The 22,876-nt window shown below is 39.8% G+C and overlaps 2 protein-coding genes and 2 non-coding genes across 4 annotated transcripts; 1 reads left to right on the plus strand and 3 right to left on the minus strand.

Annotated features, from left to right (window-relative positions):
- Positions 1 to 1,422: 1,422 nt before the first annotated feature.
- Positions 1,423 to 18,920, plus strand: LOC106647763 (uncharacterized). Its single transcript, XM_089594850.1, has 16 exons — positions 1,423 to 2,643; positions 3,430 to 3,566; positions 3,694 to 3,867; positions 4,197 to 4,698; positions 6,911 to 7,324; positions 7,637 to 7,898; positions 7,964 to 8,190; positions 8,283 to 8,408; positions 9,017 to 9,294; positions 9,460 to 9,602; positions 9,666 to 9,736; positions 9,796 to 9,878; positions 9,960 to 10,110; positions 10,186 to 11,708; positions 11,760 to 11,982; positions 18,295 to 18,920. The coding sequence occupies exons 1-16, from the start codon at positions 1,716 to 1,718 to the stop codon at positions 18,768 to 18,770; spliced, it is 5,718 nt and encodes a 1,905-aa protein (XP_089450976.1). The 5' UTR covers positions 1,423 to 1,715; the 3' UTR covers positions 18,771 to 18,920.
- LOC149374267 (uncharacterized) lies at positions 5,157 to 6,347 on the minus strand. The gene is made up of 3 exons (XM_089594359.1): positions 6,099 to 6,347; positions 5,727 to 6,011; positions 5,157 to 5,546 (listed from the first exon to the last, which is right to left on the minus strand). The coding sequence occupies exons 1-3, from the start codon at positions 6,345 to 6,347 to the stop codon at positions 5,175 to 5,177; spliced, it is 906 nt and encodes a 301-aa protein (XP_089450485.1). The 3' UTR covers positions 5,157 to 5,174.
- LOC111643175 (U1 spliceosomal RNA) lies at positions 13,706 to 13,867 on the minus strand. Its single transcript, XR_002759658.2, has one exon. It is a non-coding gene; the product is annotated as a U1 spliceosomal RNA (small nuclear RNA).
- Positions 18,921 to 20,499: 1,579 nt separating the features above from the next.
- LOC149374268 (U1 spliceosomal RNA) lies at positions 20,500 to 20,661 on the minus strand. Its single transcript, XR_016293205.1, has one exon. It is a non-coding gene; the product is annotated as a U1 spliceosomal RNA (small nuclear RNA).
- Positions 20,662 to 22,876: the final 2,215 nt, after the last annotated feature.

Raw genomic sequence — 22,876 nt, forward strand, 5'->3', positions numbered from 1 at the left:
GCAGTGCCTCGCCGCCGCGCGCCAAAGCTCCGAGCGCGTGGTGAGCTTGCAAGCTCCGCGGTGAATGTCGTGATGGCTGCCGACGCGCTCCGAGTTTTCGGCTGACGAGGTGTGCTGGTGTTGGTTCCGTTATTCGCGAAGCTCGACGGTTATAAAACCCCGTGGAGGTGTGTATTGTCTCGGTGAAAAGTGCGTGGAAGATTATTGACGAGCGGCCGCGTCATCTACTGGCGTTTCTCCCGATCCAAGCTCGCTGGACGTCCTATGCGCGAGAGACCACTTTTCTTTTTTTTCTTTCCTTTCCAACGTCTATTTTTAAACGTTCTGCCTCTGCTTCCCCAAGTCTTGCACGAGGAACACTTTGCTGACGATGGCGTGAAAAACGCACGAGTGAATTATGAATACGGCACTTTTTTGGGCTTTTATACTTGCTTTTTTTTTTTCTCTCTTTGGGGCCCACGCACGATCGCGTTTCGTACGGGGGAACGCGTAGCTGACGATGCACGTCGCGAGTGTACGCGTTTTCTTTACTGAAAAAATTCTCGTGGATGAGGTCTCGCGTGGTATTTCCTCTGCAAGCTTTTTCAGGATAGGTATTTCTCAAAATCTCGAAAGTGTCTTGGTTACATTGCCTATTCCAACTGTCACTGCACTATTCTTGTGGTAACACCAAAACAAGTGGGGTCCAGTGTTTTTTTTTTTTTTTGTTTAATTCACAAAGTTTTATTGCAAAATTGTGTTTACACAACTTACATATTTACAAACACGCGGTTCTCGCGATGAGATTTGTCTCTCATCCAAATTTTTAATAAGCGTTGGCTATCAACATTTTTTTTAATAATTACCAAGCGCATAAAACTCCAATTTGCCAGGTGTACTCAACTAAATTTATGCATTATTATTAATGGTAGAATATATTGATGCCAAGAAACTTAATTTTAACGTTACACCTCTTACGCGACCAAAATCTGAAATTGACTTAAAAATTAACGTCGTTTTATCTCGAATTTCAGTTTGACCTCCATCCAGAAGATTCAATAGTTGACAAGTTACAGTGATCGGTATCATATTCGAGTCGACAGCAATTTTTCTAGTAACGACAGTCACTGTGAACTGATTATCGAAAAAACGACATGTTCCCAAAGAACCAGTTCAACGATGCTTACCCACAAGACCGACGGACCACGAATCTGCTACCTTCACCTGGTATCTCCACGTGACCATTGGGGCGCATGCCACGAAGAGTCAAATTATTTTCGGAGATGTATTCGACAGCATCAGTCATTTCGAGAAAGCGGACAGTTATATTCGGTGTTGAAAACGTTACTCATGCCAGTGTTGATGGATGATTTCCCGTGAGTCTCAAGTAAAGTTTTTAGTTGCGAGTGCAGTGAATTTTTACTCTTAACTTTTATTAAAAAAAAAAAAGAAAAAAATGTAGCCTGCTTCATGAAGAAAAACAACCAAGATGTTCAATTCCAACAGCAGTATAAACGAGTTTGGAAAGCCATATACTGATACGTGGTGTTTTTTGTACACCAAACTTACAAGTGAAGACTGCCAAATAGTAATAAAAAAAACCATCGACTCCAGTGCAACCAAACGATGATCCATTCCAGTCGACCAAACGCCAAACGCACAACCCACGTAAGTGCCACCAAATTGTCCGATACCCCAAGCCGATAACAGAACACACTCGCCGAAGAGGACAAGAGATGGCGGACACGAGTAGCCCAAGTCTGCACCGGACGAACCGGTGCAGCGCTACGAGCTGCTCCAGATCGTCACCAAGAGCCCGCAGGCGGAGACGGCGCTTCGATCCAAGGGACGAAAAGCTCCCAAGCCCACCTCCAGACCCGCGCTCCGAGTTACCAGAGCCAACCTGCACGACACCAAGCAGGGCCATCAAAAACTGCGCCCTCACCGGCACCGAGGAGGCCTTTCGCCACCTGGACCAGTTGCACGCCGTCCTCGAACAGATCCTCGAGCTGCGCCATAAAAACGCCCGGCTGTTCCGACGGGTGCGCGAGCTCGAGCGGCTCCGAGTTTCGCACCGCCTCGACGAGAGCATCCGCCGGTCGGTGCAGCTGTTGCACAGCCATGCCCCGGAGGAGCCGGAGGAAGACACGGGCTTCGCCGAATCGCTGCTCAACGCTATGCTCGGTGCAGCTCAGGGTTTACCACCGTTTGCGCCGGGTGAAGGGGTGTCGAGGCGGCGCAGCCGGTCCATCGGTGGGGACAGCCGGGCGCCGGTGGTGGTGTCCAGCGTCAAGAGGTCGAGCTGCCACCTGCAGTACCGCCACCCGTTGGGTGCCAAGGCCGCGGGGAAGCGCGTCTCCCTGGGCTTTGTCTTTCCCCCGAAGGTCAGCAAGTGGACCAAAGTCAAGGCGGCCTTCAGGTGGGAAAAGGCGGGTATCGGCACCATTGCCACCACAGTTGGCAGCAGTGGGTCAACGGTCGAGACAACGGTGGAGCAGACAGACGACACGTGCAGGTTTCTGAGGCCACCCGTGGAAGCTGCACCGGAGTTCTCGGCCAACTCAACGACCACACCGTCTGGCTCGTCGCCCAGGACAGCCGAGCACTCGGGCCCGCCGAGTCCGGCCACATTGTCTTCCTCCTCTTCGGTGGACGATGTCTACGGTAAGCATCACCCGTCGTAGTTACATTGCATGGGTTTGTCTCTGATCCAAGTAAAGGGTTGCAAGTAGATTTCCTTCCGAGTGAATTATTCGTTTTACAATTTTGTGGTTTTCAAAGTGAAGAACGACTCATTGTTGGTTGATTTAAAACATCTCAACAACTTTGAAGTTACTACTTTTCTCAAACGAAAAAAAAAAAAAAAAAGAAACGTTTATTTACGCTACCCACGGTATTAACAAGGACAGTTTTGCAGTCATAGTAATCGGCAGTAAATAAGAATCTCCAATGTCTCCAAGAAATTTCGTTTTGTTTATCATCGTGAGCTTTATTTTCTGCCCCGTACTGTACTAAATCTGTCGATACGATGTACGTGATTCACGTCAACTCGTTTACCTTCACGGTCACACTTGCTTCCCTAATTGCTTCTCGCCATGCGATATCCATGTGCTATATCATATTGTCCTCCTTGTTTTTCCCACCAAAATGCTCGAAATTTGGTAATTCATTTGTTTTTCTTTGAGTCTTCGTTTTAAAATTTATCGCTGCTCTTGGCCCGTTTATTCCGTTGCCTGTGTACAAAACTTTGTTTTCCTTATTCTGACTATCCGCTTTTAAAAATTTTTACTTTGTTTTATGGTTTGGAATAAATTTGAATTATGGATATTCCATTCAATCAAATACTCATTCAAACTTCGTACTTGAAAATTGATGGAAAACCTTTTTGATTACAAAATTATAATTTGATTAAAATATTGAATTTTCATGATAACTTTTTTTGACTTGCAGGTGGCTACAAGCGAACATTTGCACCAAGAGCTACAACGCGAATCAACGAAGAAAAAAACCAAGCCCCCAGAAGTAGATCTCTCGAAGGCGAAGTTACCATTCCTCAGAATATCCTATGTGTGACGCAGAACTCGAGGGTAAATATGTGCTTTTTATTTCGACTCAAGGGACGTTTCACCCCGTCGTGTGAAGCCTACCGACGCCCCAAAGCCACTTGTTATTACCGATGATTGTAAAAGATGTTGCACGACTTGATTTTTCAAGGAAGGCGTCAGCAGGAAGCTAGAAAAGATTCACAAGACTCCCTGGGGAATGGTAAAGGAAATCATTCAGTCTCGCCGCGACAACGCTACCCAGCGGCCGTTGCCCCACGTGAACGTCCGCAGCGAGGATGGTTATTCGCTCTCGAGCCACGGATCGTCAGATGTGATTCACGAAGTAAGCCCACTTGTACTGTAACTCTCGAAAATCTTTTTTAAAGAAAATATGCGCCCCCCCCCAATTGAAAACTGTCGTAGGGTATGTACCGATACTGACAGTTGTTTTTACTTCACGTCCAACGATGGAAAAACAAATTTATCATTTCGCGCTTCGCGAGAGATAACCAGCGGTAACCCCCTGCATTAAACTTGGCAATTAATTCACGAAAAACATTCAGTGGCGCGACGAACGATACAGTTAACTCAGAGATCACATTGAAGTACTATAACGTTGCGAAGTACAAAAAAACCCAAACACTTTTACTGTAAGCTCCCCTGAAATTGCAGATCCCAGGGGGCGAGGCCCAGAGACCATCGACACCGGTGCAGCGCTGGACCGGGGCGCCACAGCTAACCACGAGTCCAGAGCTGTCCCCACCGACGAGCCCCACGCTCCGTGCCTTACCGATCGTCGAAGCCGCGGACTCGGGCGTCGGCAATTTAGCCTCGCGCCGACTCACCCCGACGCTGACGATCACCCTGCCATCGAACGAAGAGCTACGCAGCGCCTCGTCGCCAGAGTCGGCACCCCCGCTACACCAGCGCCGCCAGTTGGACGTGAATTCGACGAGTTCGACGACCGACGATAGCTCGTCTGCCTCCAAGTTCCGTCCTGGTGCCTACTCGAGCAGAGCTGGTCCGGGGGAGTCGTCGACGACCACTTCGGGGGCGGAGAGCACCAGGCCTTGGCGACGCCCCGACTCCAAGTGGAACAAGGTGAAGCGGGCCTTCCTCACCAGCGCCTCGTCCGTGCCACCCAGTCCCAGTAGGCTGTCCTCGTTCTTCAACGGTAAGGGCCACCTTTTGCTTTCTTTTTCCACACGTTTTGCAGAAGGTGATTGTTTACAGCTTTCTCGAGGGTAATAGGAGGTGTTTTCGACTCTCTAATCGTTGGTGTTGAGGTTGGTCGAGGGTATATTTTTGCACACGGTCTGTTCAGACAAGAGAAGTTGAACTTTACTTCACTGCATGGGTTCAAAATAAGTAGTCATAAGTTGGCACATTTGTTGAATGATCTGATTTATTTATATTTCCGCGAGGAGCTTTTAATAAGATTGAATTAACACGTGTTGGGTTGACAAAACTTTAATAGTTGACAAAAACTTGTATTGTGAGGTATCATTTTTTTTTTTTTTTTCTGATTATTGTTGCAATTTTTCTGATGTTTATTTTCACATTTTTCGTTACATTTGGGGTTATTTTTCAATTTTTATAGAAATTTTTTTCTTAATCGTGACAAAAGTTGGCATAAAACTTTCCAAAACTTCAGCGCTTGCCTTGAACCCTTTTCAACTCGACGATGCACTCGTTCAACTTGCCCAAAAAACTCGTTACCTCGGCCTCGAAATCCCTCATGATTTTCTCGATGATCCTGTTGTTTTCCTGCACCACCTGTTTTCTCATTGCCTCGATACTCACCAGTTCAGCTCGAGTGTACTTCTCGAGCGTCTCGAGTATGATCGAAGCCTCCATTGAGCTGGTTTCGACACACATAGCAAGGGTCGATAGGTTGACGCATCCGTGGCAGGTACGGACTATCCCCACGGCCGTGCCGGTCTTCTTTTTCACTTTGCACTCCAAAGCCTCGAGCCGGGACTCGATCCTCAGATCCCCTGACTTGTTTTCGCACTGCCACGTCTGCGTTGGTACAAGCAAGTATTTGTGAACTTTTAAAAAACTACAATTTCCTGTGATAAACTATTTTTTGACATTCGATTTTTGAAGTTCAACTCCTCGCGACTTGGACAAATATGGGCATATGTTTTATTATGAATAACAAAAAATTAGTAAAACCCGTGACCGGTTTCACTCGCATACCTTAAGGTTGTCACTGATATTTTCGGCAATGGCGTAGCTCTGGAGTCTCTTCTCCGCCCCGCACACGTAGCTCATTTGAAAGATCTCGTCGACCCTTGCCCCGATCTCCCGCAGCCTCTTTAGTGCCCGGTTTTGTTCCTCAGCCAAGCGCCTTGCGCTTTCCTCCGCTAGCGCGGCTCTGATCGTCTTCACCTCTTTCTGCGTGAAAATCTGCAGATCGAGAGCCCTGCGCCGTGCATCGGTAAGGGCTTGCACGTAAATATCCGCCACCGGTACATCCGGACGCTAAAGATCGCAATCGATGGTCCAGGATTTTTATGCCTCACTGGGTTGATATTGCATTGGTGTGTCGGTTTTAAAGTGATTTATTACTTTTAGTTGAACCCCGTCGGTTTTGCAGACGAGAGCTGATTGGGGCTTATTCGGGCACTTTTTCAAAGCTTCTCGATAGTTTTTAACGCGGCTTATCGCGAAAGGATTGGTTTCTTCGTGCGTCCTCGGACAAGTGTTGATTTTGTCGGATGCATTGCGCGCAACTACCTGTAAACAGCTTCGTAAATTCGGTAGATTTTTGTTTGCCAACTTGGTTCTCGTGGATACGAAAAATTTAGACAGCAGCATTGCTGATGGTTTCGTCCGAAATTACTTAACCCTATTATTGAACAATTTATTTATTTAACCTCTAAGTGACCATGATTGATGTTTTACGGTCGCGTTACGTTCTGTCACAAGGTTGGTCTCGATTCTCAACAACAAAATATTTTTTTTTTTTTTTTTTTTTTTTTTTTAGAACTTTGGTTGAAAGTTTCTAGATAAGTTAATGAAACTGTATGATGATGAATACTTTTGACGATTCTTGGATCATTTTTTTTTCTTTTTTTTTACATTTTTGTGTAAATATGTAGAATTATTAGAGAAATATTTGTCATTGAAGCGCATCAAAAATGATACACAAATCTCTTTCAATGTTTCGCATTTTGCCATGCAAATTTTTCAATTTTTTCAACGTTCGTTTTTAAAATCGTACGAACCGTTGCTATTTTCTATAGTCACGAGGGTCAGATTTTCAAGCACTTAAATATGTCGTTCCTTTTTTTTTTCTCTACACCTATTCAACCCACAATAACTCATGAATCGGTCGAAGAAAAGAGCGTTACAGAGACCAAAAAAAATCCGACTTATAGAAACCGACGGCGGCGGCAGTTACAGTGCGAGCGCGGAGGAGTTGGACAACAACAACGAGGGCACGAGCCCCACGACGCAGGCGGACATTCAGCGCAACTACCGGATCCTCCACGACAAGCTGAGCTTGGAGTTCCATCGAAAACTGACCGAATGGGACAAGCTGAAAAACGTCTCGGGCACCACCGGCTCGACGCGACCCCTCACCTCGCCCAAGGACAAGGACGCGGCGAACGCCCTTCTCATGGGCGAGGGCCAATTGACGCCCGAGTTCCGCAAGAAGCTCCAAGAGTGGAAGCGCATCAAGAAAGGCTCCTCCGCGTCTCCGGAGCAACAGCCGTCCCGCCGGAGGTTGGCCGACTGGCAAATCTGGAGGACGACCGGCAAATCTGACGGAAAAACCGACGCCGATGCTCGTGAGGACCTCTTTGTGCTTTTTACTTTGACTCTATACTTGCCGATTTATCTTTTGACGATCATTCTCACTAATGGCATTGGTTAATTGCTGGGCGTTTGCTGCACCCCTGTGCCATTTAATGTATTTTTCCCCCATGCAGAAATTTATATTTGCGATGAATAAAAATCGTCATTAACGATTTAAAGTCAAAGCTCGTTTTTCGGGATCCAGAGCCTTAGAGAGTTTAGGCAATCATGTTATAAAAAGTATTTGGACTGAACGTGACGAGTATTGAATAGTTTTATCGTTTGTTTGAATATATCAATTCCAGCTGGAAAGGTTCACCTGTCCGACGACTTTTTGAAGAAAATGGAGGAGTGGAAGAAGATAAAAGCCACGCGTCCCGAAGAAGACCAGACCTCCAGCAGTAGAAGAGGCTCGGGGGAGGCGCACCGGTTGCGCACCGCCAGTCGAAAGTGGCAACAAATGGACGAGTCGGAGTTCCAGCCGTTGAACAAACTCGTCGCCATGATCGAGAGGGAGCAGCGGCGGATGGAGAAACACCGAGACAAGTTGCACGAGCCAACTCCGAGGTATCACGATTGCCCTTTTTTTTTGTGGACTGAATGAACGTGTTTTTCAATTGAAATATTTGCAGGACGAGTGCATTGAGTCGAGTGCTCGATTCCGCGTCACCGGAGAAACGGGAGGTGCTCGTGCACACGGCGACCGGGTTCTACAGGTTCGAGGGCATTTCGCAAGAGTTCACCAAAAAATTGTACGAGTGGGAAAAGAGTCGGGGTATTGCGCCGGAGTTTTCCACTTTGCAGCTGCTCGACCCCTCGTACGAAGTTCTTTCCAACGACCCGGGCACCAAAATCTCACGTGTGTACACGAAACCTGCATTTTTTCAATTTTTCACCTCGATCAGCTTCGTTGTTGACTTACTGGTGTTTGTTGCAATTCGCGTGAAACAGGATCCAAGTCTCTGCAAAGGTCCAAATCGATGAGCAGCGTCGTGGAAAACAGTACACGGGAAGCAACTCTGATCCGTCAGCCATCCAGTTTGTCTTTGAATGACGTAGAAAATTTAGAAAACGAAGGTACTGTCAAGACTGCTTTACTGCACCAATTAGTTTCATCCAGAGCTTAAAAGTGGCATATTATCAGAAATACACTAATCTAAGCCTTACAGCCCCATAACCCTGTAACCCCAGAACCATGAGCTATATAATCAACTTTAATCTACAACCATATAATACGGGGATATTTAGTTTTTGAAAAATATATATTTTATTATTTAAAATTTTTATCTATGCAAATAATTATACGAGGTTGTTGGGGTTGAAGGCTAAATGTATGTCTTAATAGTTGTAAAGAAATTGTCGGGTAAGAAGTCTAGAAATGATTTTTTGTTAGAAAAAACAATTATTTACGGTTTATACGTTATTTTTACGACGTCACAACAACGTTCATCCAAAATGTTATAAAGCTTTAATAACAATGTTTTTAAATATTTTTTGATCAATAATTCGTAACAGTGAGGATAAATATACTTGTAAATAAGAAATCCTCTAGCACAGCAGTGCTTCTTACGGTCTCATTGTCAAACGTTTGTTTTGATTTATAGTTACGTACCTCGTAAAACTCGATTTTTGCCGGGCCGTATTAATAAAGTGCTTTTTTTTATTATTTTCGAAAACAAAAACAGCAAAATTTCGAAGCGATTCCAAGCAAACGATCGGCGAGGAGGAAATGTCGGAGGAGCTAGTGATCGAGGATTCCGAGCCGGAGGCCGTGATCGTCGACATCGAGGACGTTGTCGAGGAGACCGCGAGTCCAATGGCCAAGTTACAACCGCAACAGACACCGGTTTACTGCGTCACCGCGAGCGAAACCACCAGCATTGCCGTACCACTCGGCACCGTCACTGCCAGCCACGAGCCCTCACCGGTCATTCTCATACAACCCGGAGAAACTCACCATTCTGTCAGTACACTTTTGTGATATTTTTTACCATAATAACCATTTCCCAATACTTCCACCATTATTACTCTCAAGTGATGCATGAAGTGATCTTTAAATTTTAAATCCACGGTACTTTTTATTAATTTGGCAATTGGATGTACAATGAAATTGTAAAATTGTTTTTAGAGGATCGAGAGGCATTGCAGGTGTACTCAGTTTCATGATAATGACCGAAGCAACGGCAGCGCGGAAACTTATTCCAGCAATGCTCATATTGCAGTCGACAATCACAGGAATAATGACACGTTGAGCGACGATCATCGGAAAAGGTATAATCTGTTTGAATTCACCATGTCCACGGGATAAACAATTTTATTCATGTGTCGTTAAAGGTACTTTGAGCCAACTGAAGTGAAAATTTGTGAAACGATCATCGAGGAGGATACAACGTCGTCACTTAAAGGTAAGAACTTTACGAAAGATTTAATTTATAAATTCCAAAATAGAATCTTCTTGTCCTAGAAGGGGAGTCCAATGCCGATGCCGAAACATCTAGCGTTAAGACCGAAGATGACGTTGAATCGCTCAAAGAAGTGGAAATAATGGCATGAAGTTTTTACTATATATACTCATCGTGGACAATCTGCAATGGTTTTGGTTTAATTTTTTATTCTTACCATTTTTAGACTAACGTCGGATCAGGTAGTTTCGAGAACTTTGACCAATACAACCAAGTGCTCAGGATAAATAGGACCCAACATCTCACACGCGCCGGACTCAGTTCACCAATATGTGATGCACTAGAGAGTGCGCCATCCAAAGTCAAAGTCATCGAAGGTAATTGACTTTTAGGCTGTGGTAAATTTGTCAAAATACAACTGACAAATAAAGTCAAGGAATTGACGTTTTTAGCCACAAACACCCCGGATGCAAAGAAGGTAGCGGATGCCGAGGCCGAGGTTCGGACCTTGGACGACAGTGTAATGGTGAATCACAAGGTCATAGACATAAGCGACGCTATAATCACCGTGAGCAACGAGGCGAGACCAAAAAAAATGCTGAAAACCCGAAGACTGACCGACACCCAGGTCGGCTACAAGTGGCAGCAGGCCTCTGGGACCATCGAGGAAGCTCCATCGCCAGATCCACTGGACGCCCTGACCGTCTCCACGTACCCGGAGACCCCGAGCGTCGAAAAGATAATCCTCAACGAGAGCACTTTGAACAAAATCATCGTCCCCACGGCATCGAACGAGCAAATATCCAACATCGCAGCCCTGGGCGAGCCCAAGGAGCCGAAGGCAAACGACCACGGGGAGCCGCACCGAAGGAGACTCAACATAAAATCCGAGTCCAAGAGCGTCTTCGTCAAGACGAAGCGCATCATCTTTTCCCCCTTCAGCCGCCGCAACAGCAAAGACAAGCAAGCCCTGCCCAAAGAGGAGCCAAGCAGCCCCGTCGCACCAGCCCCGTCCAGCCCCGGCCAAAAGCTCCCGGACATACAACGAAGCAAATCCAGCTCCGAGTGCCCGGCCACCCTGATCCAGCGACCCCCTCTGCCCCAGTCGCCCATCCTCTCGCGCAAGGAGTACAGGCGCTCGTCGCCGAAGGAAACTGCGCCCAGCATCCGCATGATGATCCAGCGGTACAACCAGAAGCTCCACGAGGACGCAAGCAGTCCGGCCAGCAGTGGAAGTGGCTCACCCATCTGGCGGTCGCCTACCAGCGAACGCCGAGTCCGCACCCAAATGGAGAGGTACCAGGAGGAGGTGCAACGGGCCGTTGCCGGATCGCCCAGGAACCGCGTCGAGGAGCTGTCCCACAAGAGACTGGAGAAGAGCGCGAGCGCCGGAATCATCCAGTCACCACCATCCACCGCTCGGGCCAGCAACGTCCAGGGTGAAATCTCCAAGAGCACGAGTGCCGATTTCGTTGGCTTGCTCGGGAAGAGGGCCAATGGGTCGGGGACCGAGGGTACGGCAGACGATTACGGCGAGAAGAGGAGAAACAGCCTGAAGAACGCGGAGATATTCACCAACATAAAGCAATCGTTGGCTCAAGAGTACAAAGTCCTGCCGATCAAGACGGAGGTGTGCAACGACAGGGTGGACAAGGGATCGAGAAAGTTGCCGGGCAAACTATCCCCCGAGTTGATTCACAAGCTGAACGCCTTGTCGACGACGAGTCGGAAGCACAAGCGCTTGTACGCGAACTCCGAAGTGCCGGGCGGCCAAGCGACCGCGAGCGAGAACTCGACTCCGCTGAGGGCGCAGAGGATGAAAAAGGCAAAGGACGATTTCTTCTCGCACGGGCCCAAATGTTGCTCCCACGATGCCCGCGCTCCGGAGCTGAACAGCAAAATGGACTTTATGAGGTCGGCGAGCGCGGGGATGATCAACGTCGACACGAGGACGTTCGAGCGTTTGTCGACTACGGTGGGTGAAGACGCGGAGGCGTTGCCGAGGGTAGACAAGGCTTGCGCCGAGGTGGCTGGGGCCTTTAGCAAAATCGCGAGTAAATTTCGGCGGGCGAAGCTCAAAAGGGGGAAGGATAGAGACGGGAAAATGAGCACGGTGTCCATGCTGTGTCGGCAGAGCCTTCTGGTGGACATACAGGCGGGGGAGATGTCCAAGAGTTGTCCGACGTCGCCGTCCCCGCACAGGGACGAGGACGACGTTTACAGGTTCAAGCAGCACCGAGAGAGCAAATAAAATTACCGATTCGTGCGTTATACATAATGGAGGTATTTTCAACGGTTGAGTACAATTTTGTTGTTAATTTTATCGATGTGTAAGTGACTTTGTGTTTTTTCAGTGCAATTTTTGTGCAACGTTTTGTATTTTTATGTGAGGGTTTTTTTTTTTTTTTTTTTTTTTTTTTATAATAACCACCGTGTACGGGCATTTTGAGGAAAAGTTGAGCGTGTCGACAACGTTATATGGAATATTAAATTTGTTTTTAATTTATGTATATTACATTACATAACCATTTATATTACAAATAAAGATTTTAATATTTACACAAGGTTTGTATTTTGATTATTTTTAAGATCATATGATGATTTTATTGAAAAAAAATATATCAATAATAAAAATTTGAGGTTTACTTTCAACGTATATGTACGTCTAAAATGGTAATGCACGATAAACTTTTTTTAAATTATTTTTCCATACCATACAATCAAATCATCTTTGTAGGGTTTTTTGAAATTCACATTCAACACATTACGAGTGATTTTTTTTTTTTTTTTTACGAAAAATATTCAAGAACTTGTTTATTGTAAAGTATTTCACATGAGTATTTTTTTTTTTATTTTTTAAATCGTATTTACTAATTCATTTTAGCGCAATATTTTATGCTATACAAATCAGCGTTAATTTTGAATAATCAAAAATCATACAAGTATTTTGTTTTATTTCGCGTATACATGGCCTTGGCTAACGTTTCAAAAATCATTTTAATAACAAAAATAACCTTCGATGTTCAAACTCTGTTTGTTTCTAAGCATAAAAATCTTATTGAAAATAAAACAGACCACACACGGTTTGTGTAAGTCACATTTGACACAAATGTCACGTGAAAAATACACAAATCTTGTATACTTTAGTCCCATGCTATACACTATTTTTGTGTATTTATTTATAAATATTACTTTGAGTAAGAAGATACTGTAACGTGGGAAAGAGATTGGTAAGGAGGTGCGTCGCGATAATGATCAACACTTATTACCTACAAGACCTTTATAAGTCGCACGTGCGTTCCCTTTCAAGGCTCGTCATGCACTCCACCGAAAGACTCTCTCCTTGCTTGCTCTTCCCTTCTCTTGGCCCTGTAGGGACCCTGGTTACAAGATTTAAGGAGCGTTTCACCTATACACTTCCGTACGTCACAATACAAAAAATTTATTTAATTTTGAGGTTTAATCATTGTAATCCCGTAAATGACACAAAATTTTTACTCGAGTGGGGAAAAGCAGTGATTGCAGAAATTTTCCGTGTTTTATTCTCTCTATCCGTGTATGTGATGTATCTTCAATGGATAATAGGCTATTTGTCATCTATTGAAGTTATAAATTATTTTTTTTTTTCATTCATCATCGCTCGCAGGCTCAGGCATGGCATTCTTTTACACAAGCATAGCCATCGGGTACACCTGAGTTATACTAGACGAAGCGTCAGAGAAACAGTTAACCGACCTTCGAGAATCAAGAACACTGGCGAAAGGGCGAGACCTGAATGGTGACTGTTGACCAAGCGGTCACCCATCCAAGTACTAACCGCGTCAAATGCAGCTTAACCTCGGAGATCGACGGAACTGCAACTCTACCGTTGCGCCACCGCGATCACTTGAAGTTAAAGATATTCTTGAGTAAAAATTAAGTCGTGAGAGCTCGGTAGAGATTGATCAATTTATTGTGTTTGAATTGTTTTATTCGGGATAGCGCGTACGCAGTCCCGGCTACCAAAAATAATACGCCCGAGATATCCACATTAGGGATATTCGCAGGGATCAACCCAACCGTAGTGCAATGGGAGGGCCTCATCCTGGAAGGTCCGCCTTAGTGATCACGGAACCTTCTGCGCCAGGTAAGTATACTAGCCCTTCCTTATACCTGCCCTTTTATGCACTCAACTTGAAATTTTCTCTTTTGGGTTGCTCGATGCCTGCACCTATTGTTCAATACGACATGGGTCTTTTCCATCTAGCGAAATTTTGGGGTAACAGTTCCCCCCCTGACTTCCCACTTTTCTTTTTGTCTCTCTCCCTCCATTGTAGCCACTCAACGTACAACGTCTTTCTATAAAGATGTACAAATGCAAATGCATGTGTAGGTTTTGTACTGTTACGTTCTCTAACAAAAAGCCTTACAAATAAGCTATTGAAACCCATCTTTTTCTCCTTCTTAATTTGACAAAAAACGAATAAGTAGATTGTTTTATGTGCACAGCAACTTCTAAATATTGCACGTAAGTTTATTATATATAAGATCAAATTACTAGGCAACATGTTAATGGTTCATTCTGAGGTTAATGCAGCAATAATTTCTAAATGTCCACTATTTTCAAAGAACATTAAACAATAAACATCTGGTTGAACTCAAATTTTAAAATACATAGATTTTCAATCAACCTCATACATATATTGACAAAGGTTATGAACTTTTTATTTTTTAAAGGAAATAATTCGTTTTCACTTGTCACATTTACTTTAATATTTACTTATGTTTAAAAAAATCCAAATTTTATAATAGTAATAGGTTCATATAAAGTTGGCAAGCTGGTAATTGAACATTTTTTAAGTAAAATAAATGTATAACGAAATATAATAACGTTCATAATTCTTTCTGGTGGTGATTTCAATTAAGGCTTAGTATATTACATTAGGCTAACCAAAAAAGTATGTACACTTTTAATGGTTTGTTTCAAATAATATTTTATTTTTACTTCTACTGAACAATAAAAATAAAATTTTTGAAAAACAAATTTTTATTAACTAAAAAAATTATAGTATTGATATTAGATATTGTAATTGCATCCTTGAGAAAGAAATTTGTGACATTATTAAGCTACATGGATATTTTGTACTAAAATAATATCTCCTTTCTCTGGTTACAACAGTTTAATGGTTATTTTTAAATGTAGCCCTATATTTCTAAAGAATCACTTCAAAGTTGGGTTACATTCAATACAAACTTGGTAGCCAAGTTTATATCAGCTACCTACATTAACTCATATTTTTTGTTACAGAAGGAGAAAATGTCTGTTATACAGCTTATAACACGATAATTTGTATGAATAAAAATTAGTTAGCATATTAAAAAAAAAAAAAATTTTATTTGTATGATTTTTCTTCTATTGAAAACTGGTTTCCTGCAAATGATAAATAAAACAACAAGTCTGTTATAATTCTAATCCATGTTCAAGAGGTAAAAGTTATCGTATTATGGTATACCAGCAACAGATTCGTTCTTCCGTGTGAACCACGATAGCATAAGTTAGAAATTTTTATCAAACATTACTCAGGGTAGGTACAACATTTTTACAAAGAAATGTCTTTGAAATTACTCAGCTTATAATGTTTAAAGAAAATTTTTTTTTCTGTTTCAACCAAAAATTTATGTTTATTTTATTCCAAAATATTGACGTTAGCACGATATAATTACTTTAGTATTATTTTTTTAAGTTGAATAAATAATTTATCATTATTTTAGAGAATAGAATTAGAAAAATTATCTTCCATCGATGAAAATAAACTTATATTAAAAAAAAAAAAAATTTGTTATTAATGTTATCAATTTTTTTTTATGTACAGTTGAGTACGTTTTTGTTAGAAACAAAGTTAATCCAAGCTTTAAAAAAGTAACAAAATACAATTATACGTTAAGCGATTTATTCACTGCAATTACGTTATCGATTCATGGTCATTGCAACCCAAACTCTATAACTTTATTATCTTGCTTTCTCAAAATACTAGCCCAGAAAGGCGCAATGCGCGCCAAAGGTTAGTTTGACATCTAATCTTACAACTGACTTCAGCACATTTTACAAAATATTCATATTCATCCACAGAATCTTTGCATTCATAGAAGAAAAGATGCGATCATAGAAGAAAATAACTATATTACAAGGCAATAGATTTTTATTTATTTTTTTGTTTTTTTTTGTTTACAGTAATTGTATCGAGCTGTACTGTCGCAATCGTTAGAGAAAATATTTATATGATCTCAAATATGTCTGTAATTATCACAAGTAATTATTAAGATCAATGATCGTACAAATATCAATATAAGAAAATATAAACAACATTGCACCGAGTAATGAACCTTACTTTTACAAGATTAAAAATCTTTCCATTAAATATAAAGAGATATTTTACTGAATAAATACATATGAGTAAATATAGGTACAATATAAGAGTGAAAATTATAGTATGCATGTAGGTAGGCTCAATTATTATTAATAATGACGTTCCGAGTGTTATTTGTCTGTCGATCAGACGCTAAGCGAACTCCGTGAGCTCAAGTCTCCTTTTCTGAAACCAGTTCTGTATGGCCATTAGACGTGCCTGGGGTTCCTGACAAAAATATTGCTGCAAACATTGACCTGTATGTGTTTCCTCAAAGGATTTTTTACTCTTTTTTTTTTTTTTTTTTTTTTTTTTTCAACTCAGAACAGTTATTGCTTTGTTTCCTTCTCTTCTATCCAGGTGTCATTAAAATTCAATAGAATGTTCACCAAGACATGTCTGCGGAGAGTTGGCGTTTAGAAATTTTAAAATGGGACCGTGATATCACTGGATGAGACCAGCCAAGCGGTACTCAGCAAATAAATTAGACTCATGTTTTCTTGTCTTGCGCACACTTGCGAAAGATATTTTGTTGATGGAGTTACTTTTATGATTGGGATAATCGAGTGGATCCAGATAAGTACTCGAAACAATTATGGCAGAACTTTTTTTTCACATTTTCAGGGTTTATTTAATTTTTTTTTTTTTTTTTTTTTTTTGATAAGACTGTGTACCCCGACAAAGCAATAATTAAAAGAAAATACGAAGTAAAGCTACAGACATTAAATACAAACATGATGACATAATACTCATTTAGTTGGTACATAACTTTTTTTTATTATTTACATATAGTGTATTACATCACACATAGATGTTACAATTATTGGAAATAAAACCATTAAATGACGTACTGCTGCGTTGCTTCTCATCTAATTTAAATTTTTCAAACATAATTTTATTCTTCATACTATTTTATCGTGGTATACAAAACGTGGTTTCAGAAGTATTAGTTTTCTAAACGGCGGGGAACTTTGGAAAATTCAGGAGAACCTCTTTGGCAATGCAGTAAATTTTTGCTTCCCGTGCTTGATACGGAGGTCAACGTGAAAAAGGGATAAGTTGTCCTATGCTAAGTACATAATGCAAGCTTTATTAAAGAATAGTACGATACAAGGAAATTACAGATTTTAAAAAGTTTTTTTTATCAATTTACGGCAGTTGCAATCGTTATTACTTTCACAGTTTCAGTTTTCAATTTTTTCTGAATTAATAATAACAATTGATTTTCAGTAAATATTTTATAGTGGAAAGCAGATGTCTTCATGAGCATCAAATAATTTCTTTGAAGTTCTACATGAAATAAAATTAGAGTACTGGTAAGTTGCAATTCTAATCGTTGATGAATAAACCTATGGTCTTACATGTTTGTATGTGCCAGAATTTTCTTTCCGTAAACTGATGTGAAACCGTTTATTGAATAAAATTAAATTTAAATAACAAGCAAAAAATTAATTTACTATTCAATGAATTTTCAAGAACTACAACTTACTAAATATACTTTATAAAAAAAAAATGATCAACAAAATTCCGTTTTATTAATAAAGTATCTACTTTATCAGCATCGCATTATTTAGTTTTTATAAGATTCTTAAAAGCACAATCATTGATTTAAAAAAAGTATGTATAAAGAATTTTTTTGGCTTAGAGAAATCCGAAATTTTTTAAGCTAAGACTTATCCATCAGTTTGCATAACAAACAAATTTATGAAAACAAGAGTTAAACAAAACAGCTAATGCACTTGGTCTACGAAACTTGTCGAGTTATTTCAAAACAATTTTAAGTTCGTAACATGTCTTTTACGGGTTTAATCATGAAGAATACACATATGTGACACCACATTACTGATTTCTCTTTTTACATTAAATCATCGACTGAACAAAATTGCCAGAAAGGTCACTTGTGAATAAATTAATTTAAAAATCTCAGAGGATACCCAAATTTCAATCAGAAAGAAAAAGTATCTCTACTCTCTAAAATCAACATTGTAAAAAAAAAACTATTACTTTCAATTTGTAAGTGTATGCAATTGGAAACATATTAATAACGTTTTACTTTAAAACTACTAAAATTTTCACTACATGAAAAAAAAAAAAAAAAACAAAAAAGTAAAAATCTTCTCCCATAAAAAAAACAAATGTCTAGTTGTATGTAGGTCAATAGTAAATTTTTGTAAGCGACCGCGAGCGAGAACTCGACTCCGCTGAGGGCGCAGAGGATGAAAAAGGCAAAGGACGATTTCTTCTCGCACGGGCCCAAATGTTGCTCCCACGATGCCCGCGCTCCGGAGCTGAACGGCAAAATGGACTTTATGAGGTCGGCGAGCGCGGGGATGATTAACGTCGACACGAGGACGTTCGAGCGTTTGTCGACTACGGTGGGTGAAGACGCGGAGGCGTTGCCGAGGGTAGACAAGGCTTGCGCCGAGGTGGCTGGGGCCTTTAGCAAAATCGCGAGTAAATTTCGGCGGGCGAAGCTCAAAAGGGGGAAGGATAGAGACGGGAAAATGAGCACGGTGTCCATGCTGTGTCGGCAGAGCCTTCTGGTGGACATACAGGCGGGGGAGATGTCCAAGAGTTGTCCGACGTCGCCGTCCCCGCACAGGGACGAGGACGACGTTTACAGGTTCAAGCAGCACCGAGAGAGCAAATAAAATTACCGATTCGTGCGTTATACATAATGGAGGTATTTTCAACGGTTGAGTACAATTTTGTTGTTAATTTTATCGATGTGTAAGTGACTTTGTGTTTTTTCAGTGCAATTTTTGTGCAACGTTTTGTATTTTTATGTGAGGGTTTTTTTTTTTTTTTTTTTTTTTTTTTTTTTTTTTTATAATAACCACCGTGTACGGGCATTTTGAGGAAAAGTTGAGCGTGTCGACAACGTTATATGGAATATTAAATTTGTTTTTAATTTATGTATATTACATTACATAACCATTTATATTACGAATAAAGATTTTAATATTTACACAAGGTTTGTATTTTGATTATTTTTAAGATCATATGATGATTTTATTGAAAAAAAATATATCAATAATAAAAATTTGAGGTTTACTTTCAACGTATATGTACGTCTAAAATGGTAATGCACGATAAACTTTTTTTAAATTATTTTTCCATACCATACAATCAAATCATCTTTGTAGGGTTTTTTGAAATTCACATTCAACACATTACGAGTGATTTTTTTTTTTTTTTTTACGAAAAATATTCAAGAACTTGTTTATTGTAAAGTATTTCACATGAGTATTTTTTTTTTATTTTTTAAATCGTATTTACTAATTCATTTTAGCGCAATATTTTATGCTATACAAATCAGCGTTAATTTTGAATAATCAAAAATCATACAAGTATTTTGTTTTATTTCGCGTATACATGGCCTTGGCTAACGTTTCAAAAATCATTTTAATAACAAAAATAACCTTCGATGTTCGAACTCTGTTTGTTTCTAAGCATAAAAATCTTATTGAAAATAAAACAGACCACACACGGTTTGTGTAAGTCACATTTGACACAAATGTCACGTGAAAAATACACAAATCTTGTATACTTTAGTCCCATGCTATACACTATTTTTGTGTATTTATTTATAAATATTACTTTGAGTAAGAAGATACTGTAACGTGGGAAAGAGATTGGTAAGGAGGTGCGTCGCGATAATGATCAACACTTATTACCTACAAGACCTTTATAAGTCGCACGTGCGTTCCCTTTCAAGGCTCGTCATGCACTCCACCGAAAGTCTCTCTCCTTGCTTGCTCTTCCCTTCTCTTGGCCCTATAGGGACCCTAGTTACAAGATTTAAGGAGCGTCTCACCTATACACTTCCGTACGTCACAATACAAAAAATTTATTTAATTTTGAGGTTTAATCATTGTAATCCCGTAAATGACACAAAATTTTTACTCGAGTGGGGAAAAGCAGTGATTGCAGAAATTTTCCGTGTTTTATTCTCTCTATCCGTGTATGTGATGTATCTTCAATGGATAATAGGCTATTTGTCATCTATTGAAGTTATAAATTATTTTTTTTTTTCATTCATCATCGCTCGCAGGCTCAGGCATGGCATTCTTTTATACAAGCATAGCCATCGGGTACACCTGAGTTATACTAGACGAAGCGTCAGAGAAACAGTTAACCGACCTTCGAGAATCAAGAGCACTGGCGAAAGGGCGAGACCTGAATGGTGACTGGTGACCAAGCGGTCACCCATCCAAGTACTAACCGCGTCAAATGCAGCTTAACCTCGGAGATCGACGGAACTGCAACTCTACCGTTGCGCCACCGCGATCACTTGAAGTTAAAGATATTCTTGAGTAAAAATTAAGTCGTGAGAGCTCGGTAGAGATTGATCAATTTATTGTGTTTGAATTGTTTTATTCGGGATAGCGCGTACGCAGTCCCGGCTACCAAAAATAATACGCCCGAGATATCCACATTAGGGATATTCGCAGGGATCAACCCAACCGTAGTGCAATGGGAGGGCCTCATCCTGGAAGGTCCGCCTTAGTGATCACGGAACCTTCTGCGCCAGGTAAGTATACTAGCCCTTCCTTATACCTGCCCTTTTATGCACTCAACTTGAAATTTTCTCTTTTGGGTTGCTCGATGCCTGCACCTATTGTTCAATACGACATGGGTCTTTTCCATCTAGCGAAATTTTGGGGTAACAGTTCCCCCCCTGACTTCCCACTTTTCTTTTTGTCTCTCTCCCTCCATTGTAGCCACTCAACGTACAACGTCTTTCTATAAAGATGTACAAATGCAAATGCATGTGTAGGTTTTGTACTGTTACGTTCTCTAACAAAAAGCCTTACAAATAAGCTATTGAAACCCATCTTTTTCTCCTTCTTAATTTGACAAAAAACGAATAAGTAGATTGTTTTATGTGCACAGCAACTTCTAAATATTGCACGTAAGTTTATTATATATAAGATCAAATTACTAGGCAACATGTTAATGGTTCATTCTGAGGTTAATGCAGCAATAATTTCTAAATGTCCACTATTTTCAAAGAACATTAAACAATAAACATCTGGTTGAACTCAAATTTTAAAATACATAGATTTTCAATCAACCTCATACATATATTGACAAAGGTTATGAACTTTCTATTTTTTAAAGGAAATAATTCGTTTTCACTTGTCACATTTACTTTAATATTTACTTATGTTTAAAAAATCCAAATTTTATAATAGTAATAGATTCATATAAAGTTGGCAAGCTGGTAATTGAACATTTTTTAAGTAAAATAAATGTATAACGAAATATAATAACGTTCATAATCCTTTCTGGTGGTGATTTCAATTAAGGCTTAGTATATTACATTAGGCTAACCAAAAAAGTATGTACACTTTTAATGGTTTGTTTTAAATAATATTTTATTTTTACTTCTACTGAACAATAAAAATAAAATTTTTGAAAAACAAATTTTTATTAACTGAATAAATTATAGTATTGATATTAGATATTGTTATTGCATCCTTGAGAAAGAAATTTGTGACATTATTAAGCTACATGGATATTTTGTACTAAAATAATATCTCCTTTCTCTGGTTACAACAGTTTAATGGTTATTTTTAAATGTAGCCCTATATTTCTAAAGAATCACTTCAAAGTTGGGTTACATTCAATACAAACTTGGTAGCCAAGTTCATATCAGCTACTTACATTAACTCATATTTTTTTGTTACAGAAGGAGAAAATGTCCGTTATACAGCTTATAACACGATAATTTGTATGAATAAAAATTAGTTAGCATAATAAAAAAAAAAAAAAATTTTATTTGTATGATTTTTCTTCTATTGTAAACTGGTTTCCTGCAAATGATAAATAAAACAACAAGTCTGTTATAATTCTAATCCATGTTCAAGAGGTAAAAGTTATCGTATTATGGTATACCAGCAACAGATTCGTTCTTCCGTGTGAACCACGATAGCATAAGTTAGAAATTTTTATCAAACATTACTCAGGGTAGGTACAACATTTTTACAAAGAAATGTCTTTGAAATTACTCAGCTTATAATGTTTAAAGAAAATTTTTTTTTCTGTTTCGACCAAAAATTTATGTTTATTTTATTCCAAAATATTTACGTTAGCACGATATAATTACTTTAGTATTATGTTTTAAAGTTGAATAAATAATTTATCATTATTTTAGGGAACAGAATTAGAAAAATTATCTTTCATCGATGAAAATAAACTTATATTGAAAAAAAAAAAAAAAATTTATTATTTATGTTATCAATTTTTTTTATGTACAGTTCAGTACGTTTTTGTTAGAAACAAAGTTAATCCAAGCTTTAAAAAAGTAACAAAATACAATTATACGTTAAGCGATTTATTCACTGCAGTTACGTTATCGATTCATGGTCATTGCAACCCAAACTCTATAACTTTATTATCTTGCTTTTTCAAAATACTAGCCCAGAAAGGCGCAATGCGCGCCAAAGGTTAGTTTGACATCTAATCTTACAACTGACTTCAGCACATTTTACAAAATATTCATATTCATCCACAGAATCTTTGCATTCGATCATAGAAAAAAATAACTATATTACAAGGCAAAAGATTTTTATTTATTTTTTTGTTTTTTTTGTTTACAGTAATTGTATTGAGCTGTACTATCGCAATCGTTAGGGAAAATATTTATATGATCTCAAATATGTCTGTAATTATCACAAGTAATTATTAAGATCAATGATCGTACAAATATCAATATAAGAAAATATAAATAACATTGCACCGAGTAATGAAC

This window comes from Copidosoma floridanum, unplaced genomic scaffold (genome assembly GCF_036245765.1).
Source record: "Copidosoma floridanum isolate Cflo_tuat_1 unplaced genomic scaffold, Cflo_Japanese_pri ptg000021l, whole genome shotgun sequence".
NCBI lineage: Eukaryota > Metazoa > Arthropoda > Insecta > Hymenoptera > Encyrtidae > Copidosoma > Copidosoma floridanum.